Below are 18,583 nucleotides of genomic sequence, written 5' to 3' on the forward strand. Positions count from 1 at the left end.
CTGGAAGATGCTTGAATGGGTGAAGCGTCTCTACTATGCAATTTAAAGTCCGTAAGCTCTATGAACAAGAGTGAAGCCATAGAGTAGCTATCGTCGTGTGAAAGGAGATGGGCGATGAAGGGAAGTGGTGCTTGTAGAGATGCAATCTGTGCATGGAGTGAGCGACTAGAGAGGCGATACAATTACAGACCAGAGGATTGGTTTGGAGGTCGAAGATGGCAAAGAGGAAGGGATACCAGTGACCTTGGAGAGGAGAAAGGATCCATGATCCTTGATGGACGGTCGGTGATGGGTTCTTGAGAAGTTGGCATCTCGGTTTGTTGTGGGTGATGAGGAGAGTTTTGTGAGCAATGAAAGCTACGGTGAAGACTATTGTGTGTGACGGATGTGGAAGCTTTTGAGAGTGGAAGGGCTACGAGAGAGCAGGAGAGGTATGTGAGCTTGTAGGAGGAGCAGAAGTCGAGGAGTTTAGTGGGTGAAGAGAACACATGAGCTGAGACGGAAGGTGAATTCAGTGAGCAGGGAAGAGATATGCAGGGAGATAGAGATAAAGGCTATCTCGAATGATGCTTAATAGTTGAGCTGAAGCAATGGTTGTCGGGAGCTTTCGAATGGGAGAGGGTCTCAACCATAGAGGCTTGGATCAATACCTTGGATACAAGAGGGCCATGAGTTGGTATGCTTTGTAAGGGAAGCTTGTTTTCCAGAGAATTTGAGGGCCTTGTGAGCTTGAGCTCAGTCATCAGTAGGAGCTTGTGTTGGGCTGTGTGGTCCACTAGGTTCTTTTTTAGTTTCCTTGGCTTCCGAGGAAGTGAGGCCAGAGTGTGAGTTGTATCTGAAGGTATATGTAGAGACAATGATATTGAATGGATGCCTTTTGCTTTGTGATTGTGTTGTTCGTGTGTTTTAAACGTGGATGAGGGTGGCTGTGAAGGCGGGTTAGGCTCTACTCTTTTTGTCCATCCAACGTTCAACTTGGGCAAAGGTTGGAAATGCTATCGTTGTTGGAAGAGAATGAGACTACTGCATTTATTGCTCTAGACGGAACTGAGCAAGAAGAGAGAGGGATTCAACATATGAGCAACATGTCTCCAACAAAGTTGGGTTAGTGACGGGGCTTGATGTCAAGCCATGTGAATACGGCCAAAGACATGGGTATGCCTATAAGTGGGCCCAAGGGAGATTTTCAGCAAAGCAATGAAGAGAGGAGTCGACATGATGGAGATGGTTCTCCAAGACAAGATACAGCTTTAGAGCAGAAAGCCCATGACATGACAAGGACATGCTTAGTGGAGTCCAACAGGAGTAGAAAGGGTTTAACGGAAGACTCAAAATCTATCTGCAAGGAGAATATCATTGTATGGAAGAGTAAAGGAAAGAAGACCTAGGTCTGGGGTGTTGAGAAAGAAGTGCAGGAGGTCTTACTGCACAAGGCATGTGATAAGGGCGAGAAAGGTTCCAAAAGTGGCATTCATCCAGTGATTCCAAGGGATGAAGGGGAGAGTTCATCCTCATTGGAAATTCTATCAGAGATGGGTAAGGTACAGGATTTTGGAGGAAGCAGTAAGTGTGCCTCCTCCCTATCGAGGAGGCATGGGATTGAATGGAGTGAGACGTGTGCAAGCATTCAGGCAAGAGAGTTTGGACACGATTGGGCTTATCACGACACAGGTTTCTTATTTAGATTTCAAGGGGGACATTGTTATATTGTCTCAAGCTGTCTATGTGTGTCTCATTAATCAAACCGCTTTCTTCCCCTTACTAAATTCCCATTTCAAGGAAAAAGAAACCCTTAGTTAACACATCTACAAACTTTACGAGAGAAGATATTCATAAAAGAAGGGGATATATATCTTGTAGGGACATGTTAAATACCGAAAGGAGATCTTCTGGGAAGCTCTTTTCCTGTAATGAATCTTGGAGCTTGAATGAAAAAACTGTGTATAAATATGTGGACATGCATGTGCATGTGAGAGAAAATATACTCAATTGTGATGCATATGTTTGTATTGTAGTCTATACTTATTGCTGTGCTTTAATTTGGTGGGTGTTTTTTGGTAGCCAGTCCCTGCCATGCATGGTGGCTTAACATCTTCATTTGCAATATTGCTTTTGATGTTATCAGTTTGGGAATGTTGCTCAACTCATCTAAATACTCTGTACTTTCACAATGTGTGATTTTGTTTTTTCACACAATGGATTATGGGATAACAATTTTTTGTTGCTCTACACTTCCTTGTTATGGAGTCAGGTATGTTTGCAGAAGCTGCAGGACTTGTGAACAGTGCAAGGGAACAATTTTTACAGTTGGATACAGTAGCTTACAACACATTTATCAAGTCAAATCTTGATGCGGGTATGCCATTGTGTATGCTTTGAGGCAATTTTTGCTTTTCAAGCAGTCCTACCTACTTGAGGTTACATGTACACATGTTTAATGACAAGGCTTGGTTTCAGGGAACATCAATGAATCTGTCAAGTTATTTTTGGAGATGCAGTCAACGGGCTTGTTGCCTTCACTTAAAACCTATAGCCTAATGATCAGGTCTGTGTGTGTCCGAATGAAAACGCTGATGTGTAAAAGAATGTGATAAGCTTGTATGCTAATCCTCTATGTGCTTATACAGAGTTTTTGGAAAGGCCGGCCAAATAGATAAAGCTGTTGAGATTTTTCAGTCGTTGAAGAACTCTGGTTACAGTTTGGATGAAATATGTTACAGTACCATGATAAACCAATATGCAAAAGCAGGTTGTATATGTGTAACCTATCTGATTGTTTTTTTTTTGTTAGGTCATATAGTACTGTGATATTGCCATATTGGTATAATCCACAGACATTGTGTCAAAGCAATGACGATTCCAGGTTAGAGGAAAAATGTATAGGCATTTTGTTAATCCATGTACAATTTCAAAATTGCATCATGATGCTTCGCACATTCTATGTTATGGTTTTAGCACAAACAAGTTTTGCAGATATAAAACACTTGCGTGTTATAATATATACTGTGAAATTGCATTATAGAAAACGATCTCATTCAGTATAATATATATATTTTTCTCTTTTTCTGAAAAATAAATTTTCCTGCATTGCATCTCAAGGCACAATTTCCCCTTTTACTGCAATCGGATTGATACCACTGCTATTGTTTAGGCCAAATGCTTTTAAAAGTGGTGCATGGTCCTGTCAAGTTCAAGCTCTGAGAAAACCTTGTCATGTGTTCTATCTGTGTGTTCTGCACAGGGAGACAAAGGGACGCTGTCCTACTGTTCGAAGAAATGCAAAAGGAGGGCATCAAGCCTCATGAGGTAGCTCTACCCAGACACATGCTCAGCTCTATCATACGACCTACTGGCACGCATGAAATAGGGATCAGACTGATAGATGCAATTGATACTGCAACTTTGTGTTGAGGGTGTGCAATTAAGCTTCCTTGGTTATGCAGTGTGACTTGATGGCAATGGTTACTTGTATAAGTTGAGAATATCCAACTTTGTAAAGTGTAGGGTATCTTTGGCAGCAATCATCCACGTTCTGTTTTTGTTTGGTCCTGTGTCCTGGTAGTCAGAATATCTTTCACAGAAAATAGGTCCTAAAAGCTTCAAAACTTAGGACATAATGGTGAATGATAGTTTTGCGGGGTACAATTGAATTTCAGCTTTCCTTTCTATGAAAAGAACACACCTGGAGACTGCGAATGTCGCCTTTCAGAAATTTGCATGGGATGATGGTCATGATGACGTCACTATGTTTGTATGTGGCAATGCACACATCTTTGTTTCAGCAAGGGGGCTGGAGGCCTGAGTGTGGGAGATGGAGTTGAGGTGGAGGTGAAGCGGGCCTGAGTGGGGATGTGGCAAAGGCTAAGGGAAGGAGCAGGCGGATTTGAGAGTGAGAGAAAGGACAGAATAGATGAAAGTAGACGAAGGTGTGGACAATGTGAGAGAAACTCACCGAGTAAACAACTTCTTCGCAGTGGTGCTGATGATGCCAAGAATCACATTTGATCCCTTAGGGTGTGCAATGAGGAAACTTTCGTGCAAGGTTAATTCTCAATTTCCCCACATATGGAACCGTTGTATTAGTCTGTTCACCTTGGAGAGGTTGAATAGCTTGGTGAATTTCAGGGGGGATCCTCCATCTCACCTATGTGAGTCCCAATTCCGTGGTCAATTGCCATAACATTAATTATCCATGGCTCCAAGATCAAACAAAATGAGAGCCTAGTGATTGTGTAAGTGCCCCCATGCTTAAATAGCCTTCAAGAGTCCATGTCCTTTATGGTATGCTCATGAATGTAATCAATAGTATGCGTTTTAACTAGGAGTTAGATTTGTTGGGCTTGGACTCAGAAGACGTTGAATGCTTCAGACAATTCCTACATATATGACCGACCTCCCCACATTGTTTTCTTTTATGTTTTGTTCCTTATCCTCATCAGTCAACCCTATAGGCTTGGAGGGAGTAAAAGTACAACGAAATTGTGGTGGATTTCGAGGAGATAGGGTGAGGACTAAAATGGTATTGATTGTTTGAATTGGTTCTTTTTGAAAGGTTTAGGAAATGAAGGGCTGGATTGGCTGGTCTGATTTTCTTTCTTAGGGGGCATAGTTCTAAGATTTTTATCTAGGTTGGGTTTGAGATTATTGATTTTTAGTTATTTTCTAAATTATAATTCTGTTAGAGCTTAAGAGGTAGATTGGTACTAGGTCTTTGATTATCTAGATCTTAGTCTTGACGGTTTGCCGAGATAAACTTCTACGTGGAGTTTTGGGGTTTCCTCTATATTTGGACACTTGTAGATTCTTGCTACCGATTACTTTCTTTGGTTCTATAGTTTCTTTAATTTAAAAAAAAAAGGACTTCTATTAAGTATGAAAGAAACGCAGGAGCAAAGCTTAGTACATCATGCAAGGCATGAGAACACTAACACCCCTATCAAGGCAAAATCAAGCTCTTGTAAGAGAGCTAGAAAAAATACAAGGTTGAGGCTAAAAATGCCACCTCAACCTATAGAGGACTCGAGAAGACCGGGGAGCCATTCCACTCCCTGAGGAAGACAATCTGTTGGTATAGGCTGCGTGGGAAGACCTGTGCATGCTCCCCTAACTGGCCACCAAGGTGTGTACAATATCTATCCAAATTCTGGCCAAAATGTGTGTAGAGTGGACTTGAGAACCATCCAAGGCCTCTGTGCATTGGATCTCCAGATATGCCACGATGATATGCTCTCCGGAATCTCCCAGGAAGTACCCATAAAGGCATGCGCTGGTCAGTAAGGAGAGCCCGGAACTTCATTTAGAGAACATGAGTCAACCAAATATCGTTGAATTGAAAGAGCCCAGGAAGGGTCATGTCTCTCATAAAACATCCGAGGCCTTGAAAGAGAAAGCCATGCTATCGAGCCCCAGGTTATGAAAAAAGGAGAAGGCATAAAGGTTCTCAATAACATAGCAATCCCCTTCTAGATGATCCTTGTTTGTCTACAGTCCCATAAGCAAGGCTGAATAGAATCCTCAGTAGAAAGGCAATGAAGACGAGTAGAATCTACCCCGAACATGGACCTCCACTCGCTCACTGCACCACTCATTCATTGCATCCTTCCTTGAATAGAAAGCCAAAAGAAAAGAGTGATTTCTCTATTCCTTAGGGATTTTTAGAAAAGGATTTCTGCAAGCTAGCAAAGATCTGAAAGTTCTTTCACTAAGGAGCTAGCCTCTTAGCCCGAGCTCAAATTTTCTTGGCATTATTGCCCGTAGCTAAGAAGGGCAGGCTCTTCTCTTGGTTCGGTGCATCAAACCATTCCCATTTCCCAATGTTCCATTGCAAATACTTTATGGGGACACCTCCATAAAGCCGACCTGAACACCCCTAGAATGAACATCAAAGACCAAGGCATCCCTATCTGATCCTCGTAGTCCCATAACCTAAAGTGGGATCCTTGATCTCGTAAAGGCCCCAAGCCAAGTAGATCTAGAGTGAGGTCGATCACCTCCAAGAACCTAATCCAAGGCTACATTAGTTTGTTGAATGCTCCCTACACTTCCTCTAAGGTGACTTAGTACTGGGAGTCTAATGATCATCTTGAAGTATTTGGAAATCCTTCCAAGAACCCACAGAGCTCTCTCCCATCTAGACCACTACATATAATGAGAACTTAGAAGTACCAAGTGGTTTGCCATGATCATCAAGTATACTGCCATTCCATATGACAAGCTGCCTATCAATCTTGTCCCGAGAGGAAGGAGAGCACTCTGAACTTCGAAGAGTACCTCTGAAGCTGGCACAAGCTTTCAGGATATCAGCCTTAAAAGGGGAGGAGCAAGCCTTGAGATGGGCTGAGGTAAAGGGCCACCTGGTACTATCCATCCATTCTCCACCTGTGGAAGGAAATTTTCGAAGTCTTGGTGAGGAGAATTATTGTATTTACATTGGATATATGTGATAGGACCTCTAGGTCCATTGATCGGTCCGGAGATCTGAATTAATGTTGTAATTAAAGCCCCACAAAAGAATTATACGATGGGTTAGCGTTGGGAGGAGCTGTACCTCATTCATAGTGTTACTGTCAAACTTTCTTTCTAAACCCGACTTCCCGTGTGATTTTGAATGATATGGTTTAAAGGCTATGCATGCTAGGGTAATCCTTGGAAATTGTGCTTCCTCAATAGCGTGACTTTGACTGGTATTAGAGCTTGCTTTCTTTTCCAGCTGAGGAATTTTAGACTACGTAGAACATAGCCTTTTGTCAGCCTAGGGAGTTCCTATGGGCATGGTTGTGTGATTGCTTGAAAGTCCATGTTCTTCACTAATGTTTCATTATGGTGAACAGCATGAGAACCAAAGGAGAGAAACCCTAGATGGTAGGCCTGGCACCAAACAAGATAGGTCTCACAAAGAAACAAAAGTTTGTGAGATGTCGATCGAATTCAATCAACTGACTCAGAAGTAGAAGGCACTGAATATATATCAGCATTTCGACTTTATAGCTAATATTGAATCCAACCTAAAGAAGAAATTTGGTGCCATGAACACAGCTCTTAAGGATTCATCGGAGAAATTAGTCCATGAAAAGTGGACGAAGTGGCTAGCCCAGGATAAGGGGGAAGGAGATTAAGAATTCAGCCCAAGTGGAGAGGCAGTGCAGCCTGGTTGAATTTAAAGGTAGACAATATGCTGAAAGAATATGAGGATATTGAGGATGCGGAAGATTAGTTTAAGTTGAAGAAAGAGAGGAGCATGTGAGGAAGATGAGGAGACATTATACATCAGTGTTGGCCATCTTAAAGCTTTATGGACGTTGCCAGTTGCCATGAAGTAGTCCAAAAGATCAAGTTGGGAGAAACTTAAGGTTAATGTTTTTGTCTGAAGAGTCGGAAACAAATCATTCCCTTGTCAATGAAAATTGGGATGCTGGAGGAGGTTTTACTTCAGGATGGGATAGACCAGAGTTTAGGAGGAAGATTTACTACAAAATGGGATGGACAGGAGTTTAGGAGGAAGAGACAGAAATTTCATGTTAATAAACCAGGGTTTGTAATTGGTCAAGGATGTTTAAGACTAGTGGAGGAGGTCCTAGATTGACTCAGCCCATTAATTCAGCACCATTCAGGAAGCGCTTGGATCAGCAGACTACCCTGAAGTATAAGAAACAAGGCTTGAGCATCAGATGTGATGGGGCACACAAGTTTTTGGAGTGTCCATTCAGGAAGGGCCAAGAGCAGAGATTGGGACAGCCAATAGGAGAGACGGAGACAAGAAAGATTAAGGCCGTTAAGAGGTTGCAGATGGATCAGAGACAGACTCTCTCAAAGCTTAGGGTCATGTTGGATTAAGTCAGAGTTATTTGTATTTGACAATGGCTCATCCCATAATATCATATCACGTCAGCTTACATCATCTATAAGCTTTTGGGAGGAAGGCTATAGGAGCGTTCATGATTTTCCAGTTAACTCATGTACCTGTGGGCAGCAAATTAAGAGTTGGTTTATCAGGATTGTATGGACCTCTTGGTTGCAAGGTTGCAAATGTGGATGTGCTGATTAGACATCCATGGCACTACAGGATCTGTTTGCGAGGATATGGATTTCAGTTGGACTGAAACCTGTTTCAGTGAAATGCCTGAAATGTTTTAGTTCAACCAATTGGAACATCTGAGAAAGATCTCTCTCTGGATGCTGATGATTTTTCCATTAAAAATTAGGTGCATTTCTCCTAGAAATTCAGGACATTGTGTCTAAAAAATTTGAGCTTTAAACATCTGGAATTGGGGCTTTTTGTATCTTAGAAAATGGGCCTTTTTGTCTTGGACATTGGGGCTCTTTATATCTGAAAGTTTGTGCTTTGTAACTCATAAATTTGTGGCATTTTTTCGTAGAAAATTGGGATGTTGATTCATAATTCTAAAAGTAAGGAATGTTGATAGCTCCAATCCTTAAGATCTAAAAAAATGTGTAACTAGATAGTATATTATCTTGACACTAGACTTATTTTTAATTAGGCATGTCAGTGCCATTTCTGTAGGCAGTTTCGAAATTATTTCATTTTTTGCTGTTTCGAAAACCCTTTCATTTAAGAACTCTCATATTTAAATTATGTTCAGGAGTCTTTTTCTACTGAGAGACTGAAGGATCTTACTATAGATTTGATTCCTTGTAGCATACTGCTAAATAGACCTCCTCACCGAGTCAGAAAGTCACAACAATATCAAATTTAGAGGAAACTCCAAAAATTTCTTGAGAATGGACTGAGTAGACCTCGTAGTTCACCCTTCTATTCACAAGTGCTTTTATAACTAACAGATGCATCTTGAAGAATGTGCATGGGACTTACTGTATGTTCTATGTGGACACCCCTATTTGCAGTAGGGTGCCTTTATCCACTGAATTGCCCTGCTGAGTGAACAAGTGAACTAGGAATTAGGGAGGGCTGCTTATAAATGTCCCAAGTCCTCAAGGAAGATGCTGACTCTGACACATGGTTGCAGTGGCACTCAAAAGGCTGACATGTGTCACATGTAGATTGGCATTCCTGTCGGATGAAGTGTCTCACATGCAGGGGGGCAGAATGGGCTGCCATGTGTAACCTGTAGGGGTTCTTGCTAGGATTTTTACTGACAAGATAGGGCATCCTGAAAAACCTATTGGCTTAAATTGAAAAATAAAAAATAAAAAATAAAAAATATCCTGCTCTGTTATCCAATTGTTGTGGTAACTGTTGTATTCCAATTGTGAGAGAGAAAGCCACACAGAATCTTGACAGCCTGCCTGGATCTTGGATCTGTCTCAGAGTCAGAAAGTATTATTGGTTGCAATTACATGCTCTAGCCTAGCGCCTCTTTTATGATTGCCTTGAGAGCTCTGCATGTACAAACAAATACGTAGCCTGTCCGCACTGCATCTAGGCATGTGAATGTGACAGGCTGTCATACATATCTGCATGTTTATGGACAAAGAATGCTAATCATTTGCGTATCCGTTAATGAATACATTTTGAAATTCACTGGGCAAACAATGCAACCTGAAGATGTTAGTACCTGTTTGGAACATCTAGAGCGTTAGGATTTCATTCATGATTGTAAGATTTTAGAAATGCAGGGATCACTTCTTGAGATTTATTTAATTGTTTTCTACATATTGGATCAACACATCTGATAGACAGAAGAGTTCAAACTTGCACTATCAAAATCACCGACTAGTTTCTGTTTCTTGTAGGTTACATATCATACAATGATGAACATCTATGCAAAAACAGGGCATGCATCAAAGGTCGAAGAACTTTTCAAGGAGATGCAAGGGCAAAACTTAATCCCAAATGCTGCTACCTATCTCCCTTTGTTCTTTGTCTACGGAAGGAATGGGCTATATGGGAAATTGGAAATGCTGCTTCAAAGTATGTATTCAACAGGGTTAACGCCGAACATCAAACACTTTCAGGAGTTAATGATTGCATATGGAAACTCAAAGATGGTTGAGGAAGCCTATAAAGTGTACAAGGATATTGAAAACACAGAACTCTTGCCAGATGCAATTTGTCACAAGACAATGTTGAAAATATTTCTTGACAACGAACATTTCATTGAAGGTGTCCAGTTTTATGAAGAGACAGGTCAGAGGATGAAGGGGGATGATGTTTATTTAAGTCTTGCTGTAGATGCGTATGAAGGATCTGGACGGTATTCCGAAGCAAGGGCTATTTTGAAGCAAATGCAGATCCAGGGTGTGGCGTATACTTGCAGGAGGAACAGTCAGAAACAGGGTACTAGTTTTCCCCTTGCATACAGTCAGGTCACCAGTCCGGTTGGAGGTGGATCAGCTTGTTGAAAAATTGGGACAGATGCAGTGGCTTGCTGCAGGAGATTTGGCAGAAACATTACTATATCAACTGGATCTTTGATTATTACTGAAGCAGGCTGAAGATAAGCACTGTGGTGAAGGTAAGGCAGTCTTTGTTGTGCTGAGAAGTTGTTCTGGATGTAGTTTTCCTATCTTTTGGATACTTGCACTGTGTTTAAGGAAGCTTTGTGAAATGACAAGAGATATGATGTCGAAAGCAACCAGATTTTGGAAAGAATCTAATGTTTAAGGACTTAACTGATTTTGAAGGGAGTTTGTGCATGTTGCGTGTTGCCCAGATTTCTTCCGCTTGACACGCGCCTGCTTTCCATGTAAGAGCTACTCTTGTTTCTTTCTATATCTGGAGTGTAATTCTTTCTTTTCATCGACTTAGGTCTTGCTTCTCTATGTACTTATGTAGATGGGCCAATGCATAGGACGTCTTGGATTCTGCTCGTATGTGTTTGAGGAGTTGTTTTTTTCATGCTATCTCATTTTGAAGTTTCAGCAAATTGCAACAGTTGGTGTTTCAATGCATTTGAGTTTGAAGTTTCAGGAAATTGCAACAGTTCGCGTTCAATGCATATCAAAGATCATGGCAACTCTGGACTAGCTTGCATAGGACACGATAATAAGGATGCATGGAGCGATGATGTTTTGCAAAGTGCGTATAGACATAATGCCCTTCTTCTTTAGTCCAGTTTATCTGGAGCTTAAGATGGGGTAACTACATATAGACAGGTATCTGGTGAAATTTGTAAACCAAGTTGCATTATGTGTTTCGTTTTTTCCTTAATCATGTTTGTAAGACAGTTGTACTTGTGTATAGAGTAAATCCTGACTCATATGTGTTTCTGACCGTTGTTGCAGGAGATCATTTGGCTAAAACTTTGTACCTGCTACTAGTAAGCAGCAATGATGAAGAAGACTTTCTGTTCTTACATTTGGCAGATATACTGAACCCTGGGATATTAAAAAGGGGCTATATATATAAGAGAGAATGCATTTCATAGATTTGACTCAAATAATCAGCTGGTTGGTTGAGGTGGTCTTCCTATCATGATGTTGTTCGAAGGTCCAAAGTAGCTCGGTCTGCATCAAAAATTTGTACCTGGTTCTCATTCTAAATATTAAGGGGGTGGGCTGCTATTTGTGGAGTCCCTGCTTGGGGGGACTTGGCAACAGATGTGCAAGGACGACACAAAGTGCAATATCTTTAGTGGCTAAGGCAGTCTTGACATTGAATTTTTGTTTTGTTCCTTAAATTATTACATGCCCTAGGCATTGCCATCCATGGATCTCATATTTGTGTCAAGTCTAGTTGGTTTGTGAAAAAACAGTTGTCTGTCTGTGAAGTCCAACCATTCTCAAAGCCAACCTCGACTCCTGGTTTTGTAGGTAACTTATCAAATATTTTCCTTGACTTTGATGTAGCTGCAGATTACAAGAAGTTTTACTCACATGGTGGGTGATCCATAACAGCTCTTTCACTTTCCATATCTCCTCTTTGTCCTTATTCTCCCCGCACCCCCGAGATGGGAATGACGGGTTTGTTAGGCATGAGTCAGAGATGGTTTGCAACATTTGGTCTACAGATGGATAGATTACCCCATTTTAGCTCAGCCTTGAGGTTCTGACCTTTCACCATTATAGGCAAGAGAGGAACGAGATCATCAGATCAGATCTCTAGAGTGTTATGATATGAGCTTGTCACGATAGTAATTAAGGCAATGCTTGGGCTGGCGCAAGATGGACAAGCGTGTATGCAAGCAAGTGGGGGCTACTAAGAGCTAGTAAGTTGGCATGATCTCTCGGTAGGAGCAAGTGGTCAAGTGGTGATAAATTGGTGTGCAAATAGTGGAATCCCACGATGGGTGAGCTGTTTGAGGTGGTGATTTATAAATGCAGGCCTTCATGAATAGATGAGATACTTCCTTATAGAGAAATTAGCGAGGGAACCCTTTTGTGAGATCAAGGTGCACTCATTTTTAAAGCAAGCTTGTCCCAGGTGGAATGAATGTTGCCGTCATCTACTATTCCAAAGTTCACTAGAACGGGGTTCTACACATGGCAAGTTAAGGTCCAATTTCACTTGATGGGAAAAAGGATATGGGGAATTCTAGGTAATATTGATATGATCCCCAAGTTGAATGTGGAATGGGATTGATTAATCAATGCATGGGAGAATGCCATTCTTCATCATGTGGATATGACATTGATTGCACTTCATCTTGGATTCAGCTGTTGAATCCCAGTACCCGCGCAGCCTAAATTACGATAAGAGAGATGATCTCAAAATCTCTTATGGATGAGTGTGCATCTGATCTTCCTAACGCCAATACCTAGACTCTTTATGCTATTTGTGTAGCCTTCAATTAGCTTATAGGCTATTTAGAGCCGCCATTCTAGGGCTGGGTATGGTTATATTCCCTTTATTCAAGTACTCTCTCCTTTAAAGGGGACTCTAAAGCCTGTTATTTCCGAAGGGACTCATTCGATTCTTTGATTTATGAGAGTATGATAGAATAGTGAATTCTCTTGGGCTCAAATTATTGTGGAAGGCAAGGTCGAAGAGAGATTATAGTTAGAAAATTATTCTGCCCTGTTAGAAGAAGCTAAATAAAATTTCTTCCTTGATTTATGATGAGAATATTTTGAGGATGAACTAATATTAGACATCCAATAGGACTTGCCATGGTCTAACCCAAGCTCGTAACAACTTAAGATTGACCCTAGATGAACCCAAGTTGGTAATAATCTAGGGTTTGGGCTCAGTAAAACGTGAAATTAGAATAATTGTTGTTGTAACCAGTAGCTAGCGTGCATAATGCCTAGTGACTATCTGAGTAGAGGGAGCTGTTTAAGGCACTCCTACCTAGTGAATAAGGTTTGTGTCCACATTTCTATGGCCAGGTCTGCCCTGGTGTGGCTTTCAAATTTCAACTATGTATTGCCCTTAACTCTGGTGAAAACCTTTTCTATGGCCAGGTCTGCCTTGGTGTGGCTTTCAAATTTCAACTATGTATTGCCCCCAACTCTAGCGAAAATCTTTACCATCTTTTAAAATCTACTACTCAATAGGCTGGTACATGCCTCATGAGGGTTTTGTGCTCAGGCGAAGGATTTGCACCTTATGTTAGAAACATGGTGAAGAGAGAGAGAGAGAGAGAGAGAGAGAGAGAGAGAGAGAGAGAGAGAGAAGGTTAGGGTGTGAGGAAATAATGCTCAAATGAAGACATGAAGAAGGCTTTCATTCATTCATCAAGTATATCAAGGTAAGTGAAGTACAAGCGTTATATAGGTTACTCACTCACACACTAGCACCTAGTGCATATGGGATAAGTCCCATGATGACACGTGGCACTCACACAAGACTCACACACATAGACTAGTACTACACATCAATACTTCACACCAACACACTCTTTGACTATGATACCTCCAACACCCCCCTTCAGAGCAAAGAGTGTGAGACCCAACACGCAAAGAGTAGACCGATTCCCCCTCCACTGCAATACTGCAAAGAGCAAGTCCAACTATCCAACACGTCCCTGTGATAGTGACTTCTCAGTCAGCTTGCGACTAGCAAGGGCAAGCCATCACTCGTCATCCCCCCTTGCTGTGAACTGGGTGGTCAATACCATCAACCAAAGTACAAGACAATACATTCATTTTTGGGGGACAACCCAGGGCAAAGTACCTATTATTGACTCCAAATACATTCAATTTAGAGGGACAACTCAAGGCTGAGAACCTTTATTTGACTCAACACAAACACACACAGAACTAAGCATCATCTTCCTCAAAGAGGAATAGATCATGCAACACAACCGATGAAGCTTCCTGCTCAAGTTCAGTAGATGTAGCATAAATATTCCTGAGTTTGTCCAGGTTTGCCTTGGGTGAAGTAGTGAGGTCAAGTTGATGAAGCAATTTGTTGACCAACCTCACACCAATAAAAGCCAGTGCTTTGTCATGCTGCTCATCCCTAGCAGAAAGTGGTGCTGATGAGTCTTCACCATGAGGACAAGGCTCCATAGTGTCAAAGTAAGGTAGCAAAGGCAGCACGCTGAAATAGATAACCAGCCAATAGAGGAGCTGGTCTAGGCCTTTGAAATGAATCAGCAGCTTAAGAAAGGCGTGAATAAAGGTGCTCAGCAGCTGATGGATGCCTTCGGGGGCTCCAAAATTCAAATCCTAATGGAAAAGCAGCACGAATATTCACAGAGATGAGAACTGAACCAGAAGAGAAGCTGGAACTGCTGTAGTAGGTCCGAAATCAGCAAAGAGATAGCTGTAGGTGCTCCCAGTGCAAAGATAGGTCTTGAAATTTGTAAAGTGGCTCAGCAAGACTGCTCCAAAGCACACTGAGATACTGTAGCAGGCCACCACAATGAGAAATGGCTGTTGTAGGTGATCTAGAAGCCAAGAAGCAGCCCTGAGATTGAAGACGGCTATGCAGGAGCAGCACATAAGGTGTCGATTTTGGCGATGGAAAGCTCCAAAACGGCCCTGAAGGTCCACCCGTGCAGGCACAATGAACCGACCAGTAAGTAAGGAGGCCGCCTAGACAATGTAGAGCACGCGAGACAGCTCCTAGGCAATCCGGATGGAGGCGGCAGGCTGTGAAGACTCTAAGCTGATGCAAACGGGTGCAAGGAGAAGGTAAATAGAGGCGAGATAAGCTGAAAGGAAGAGATAGCTAGAAGCGGAAATGAAGAAGGGGTCTAATCAGGTGAAAACAGCAAGAAAATGGAGGTAAAAACAGGGCGAAATGGAGCAGGGCTGAGGCAGCTGCAGGCTGCAGGAAGAAGGGCTGAAGTAGAATTAGGGTTGGGGCTAGGGTGACGTGGCAGATATGGAAGGTGGCTGTGATACCATGTTAGAAACATGGTGAAGAGAGAGAGAGAGAGAGAGAGAGAGAGAGAGAGAGAGAGGGAAAAGGTTAGGGTGTGCGGAAATAATGCTCAAATGAAGACATGAAGAAGGCTTTCATTCATTAATCAAGTATATCAAGATAAGTGAAGTACAAGCCTTATATAGGATACTCACTCACACACTAGCACCTAGTGCATATGGGATAAGTCCCATGATGACACGTGGCACTCACACAAGACTCACATACATAGACTAGTACTAGATCACCTAATACTACACACCAACACTCCACACCAACACACTCTTTGACGATGATATCTCCAACACCTTACCAGTTAGAGTCGTGTAAAGGTGTCTATTTCAGATCGCGAAATCTCATTTAAAGCTCAAGAAGCTATGGATGGTGAAAAAATGGAGAAAGAAAGAAGGTTTTGTAAAGTCGCTTGGAAGTTGGTCGCTCAAAATGAGCAAGTGGAATCAAGAATTGAGCTTTCTCAGGTCGATCAGTGTACATTATTGGTGTCAATGGTGGGCCTCGCATTGTTTTCTCTGAATGTGCCTGCTTTGCCATTTAGGTAATGAAGCTTTGTATGATTGATACAGTTTGCAGCGAAATTGATCTGAGTTAGAGGCTCTTCTTGCTGTTTAATTCTCAGCAGTGCTACTACCCAAGATGTCAAAATCTATGATATCAATAAGATTATCAAAGGTGGTCGCAAGTATGCCAATAACAACATTTTTTGGTCATGTTTTGTCCTGTTTGGGACTTCAAGGTAGCTTAATTTAAGGTCACCAACCTTTTTAAATTTTATAAGAATAAAGACACTTGGTCACTGTGTCCATTGAGAAGGACCAAACCTTGGCATTTACTCAGATGCTGAGCTTCTTATGTTTTGGACCTTCTCTTTTTCATTAACTGCCGCTGCTACTTGCAACTTGGGTTATGAGCACTAGGAAGTCTTGAGGTCCTGGTGTAGACCTCAGTCTGCTAAGTTCTGTGGTGGCAACATGGTGGCGGAGCAAGAACACTTCATATTTGCATGCGAATGTCGTAAAATCATCATTGATTCTTATTATTTTGTGGATTTCTCATCAACCCCGGAGGCAGAAAAGCTGCCCATAGAGAAGTTTCCTGCTCTTGGATGAAGTAGTTTTTAATGATATGTGGTGTCTACCCTTTTTGTCCCGAGGATCTGCAAACATGGACAGAGAAACGTTTGACATCAAAATTGTTTTCCGAGTGTCTCAAGTCGAGCTTGTTCTGACATTCTTAGTCAATGAAGACACCATTTGCTAACTTCCTTTCTAAATGTGTTTCATCCTGCAGATGACTAGCCTGGACAAAGTCTGTTTTATATTTGCATAAGAGAGGTATCTACTTTTTGGGGGTGATCTTACGAATGCCAAATATATGATTGTTCTACAGACCACAAATCTTGGGAGTTCAAGAAGAAGCAGATCCCCGGAAGCCTGCAATTGGTGCATTTCTGCAACTTTTGCAGAATTAGGCGGCAGGTGCTGGCATTGCAATAAATGGGATCAATCCTTTTACACTATTGTCATTGTTTTGAATTCTGTGATTCCTTTCAGCTTGTTCTATACAATCTTGGTGGTTGCACTTTTTTAAGATTTATGTGTCTTTAGTGGTATTAAATATTGATAATGAAAATTTCCCTTCCACATTGAATCAATTCTCATGCTCATTGTCAATTGTACAAATTGCTAGAAAATATCAATGAACTAGACTTTTGCCCCTGTTTAATTCATAGTTGAAAGGCTATGGTTTCGTGCTGATGACAGATTTACTGGATTGTTTCTTAAGATGCTTTGCAATTCTTAATGTTTTCATGTTGCTTTTGTTTTTACAAAGACTATTGAGGGAGTTTTTGTAAATGGCATTCCCTACCAACGTATTAATCTCATTTGCTATTGTGATTGTCAAGACCAATGCAGACAATTCTTGAGGCAAACTCTAGATATGCTCAAACTTCATTTTACCAAAAATGGTATCTGCTTTTGCCTTCACCTTGCAGGTGCTAACTGTATTTATCTTTCTTGGATATAACCATATTGATGCTCAATGAAACTAGCTTATCGTACGAATATGTGTGTCATGCAACGGTTGGATGCCCATGAGATGATAACTTTCATTATTGATATGATGTGATTTATGATGTTTCCCTTGCTATGCTTGGATTTGTTTACATTGTTTCTATCTGCCCTCGGATGCCCTTATGCTATTGAAATTAGTGAAACTCCATCAATTAAACACTTGCTAACATGGTATGAGTCTGCTATAACTTATTGGACTTCAGGATCTCCTTTGTACAATTCACTGAATCCTTTGTACCAAAAGCCCTCCACAATCGACTCATGCTCAATGGAGTTCGCAAGAGCTCATAACGTTTAAAACAATAAAGTTCATCAATGCAACAAAAAAATTCTATAATTCACAAGGGATCCACCACTCTCAAACCTACCTTTCTAGTGTTCCAAAATTCAACATGGCGACAAGCATATTTGAAAAAATAGATTTAGAAAAAAACGTGCTAAGTTGAAATTTGATTGGAAGAACGTACATGAGTAGACAACCCAATTGCATAATTTGCAGCCATTGAGAATGACACATTGAGGGCAAAGATATGCCATTTGCAAAGTGGCCAGACTTCCATATCCAATTAGCACACCCACAAACAAATCGATATTTACTTTGAAAGACTTTGAAACTTGTTTCAGTGCAATGGTTGCTATTTGATGCCACCAATTATAAGAAACACACTAATTTCATTCAAGTAGTGTGTGTGTGAACTTTTTGTACTTTTCTATTTTTTTATTTTTTAAAAAAAGAGCAGGTGGTGTTTGCTCATGTAAAGTTTTCTTGCTTCTCTAGATAGTATAAGGATTGGCACGCATTTATTCTATCAAACATTAAAGTGCTCTCAACCCAAAGAAAACATCCGCCCTACTCATGGACGTTATTGACAAAGAGGCACATAACATTATCGACACACAATTTTTTTGTACTTTGTATGCTTATTTTCACATAACTTTTTATGAGTACCTCAAAAGAAAAACTAGATGTGTTTTCTCAATGGTATGCAAAGCTATGATATATTAAAAGTTTCACGTTAAATTGGTGAAACAAATTGTAGACTTCACTGTTGAAGATTGCGGCTATAGTACATATCCATTGATTTTTCAAATTTATCAACATCATAAAATATATGGACAATAATCAATTGGGGATAGTGCAAGAAACTTGGATATTCAACGTTCACAATGAAACATTGGAGCCTTTATAAACACATGTTGGCACACAAGATTGAGATGCTTTGAATTGGGCCAAAATATGCAACATAGCAATTCGATGTTC

The 18,583-nt window shown here is 41.0% G+C and overlaps 1 protein-coding gene across 5 annotated transcripts in view; it reads left to right on the forward strand.

Moving 5' to 3' along the window:
- EMB976 (Tetratricopeptide repeat (TPR)-like superfamily protein) overlaps nt 1-16,817 on the forward strand; it is a 54,574-nt gene extending 37,757 nt beyond the window's left edge. For 3 of the 5 annotated variants that reach the window (XM_087400553.1, XM_087400556.1, XM_087400557.1), the window contains exons 4-12: nt 2,252-2,356; nt 2,458-2,545; nt 2,628-2,749; nt 3,242-3,306; nt 9,712-10,433; nt 10,603-10,664; nt 10,889-11,073; nt 11,203-11,377; nt 16,538-16,817. In XM_087400553.1, coding sequence (XP_087256679.1) covers nt 2,252-2,356; nt 2,458-2,545; nt 2,628-2,749; nt 3,242-3,306; nt 9,712-10,320 — 989 coding nt within the window. In that variant the 3' untranslated portion in view covers nt 10,321-10,433; nt 10,603-10,664; nt 10,889-11,073; nt 11,203-11,377; nt 16,538-16,817. Of the gene's footprint in view, nt 1-2,251; nt 2,357-2,457; nt 2,546-2,627; nt 2,750-3,241; nt 3,307-9,711; nt 10,434-10,602; nt 10,665-10,882; nt 11,074-11,202; nt 11,378-16,537 lie in introns of all 5 variants that reach the window. The other 2 variants (XM_087400554.1, XM_087400555.1) reach the window with 2 other exon arrangements.
- Nucleotides 16,818-18,583: the final 1,766 nt, after the last annotated feature.

Source organism: Dipteris shenzhenensis, chromosome 29 (genome assembly GCF_047967505.1).
Source record: "Dipteris shenzhenensis isolate YYH24624 ecotype China chromosome 29, Dip_SZ_1.0, whole genome shotgun sequence".
NCBI lineage: Eukaryota > Viridiplantae > Streptophyta > Polypodiopsida > Gleicheniales > Dipteridaceae > Dipteris > Dipteris shenzhenensis.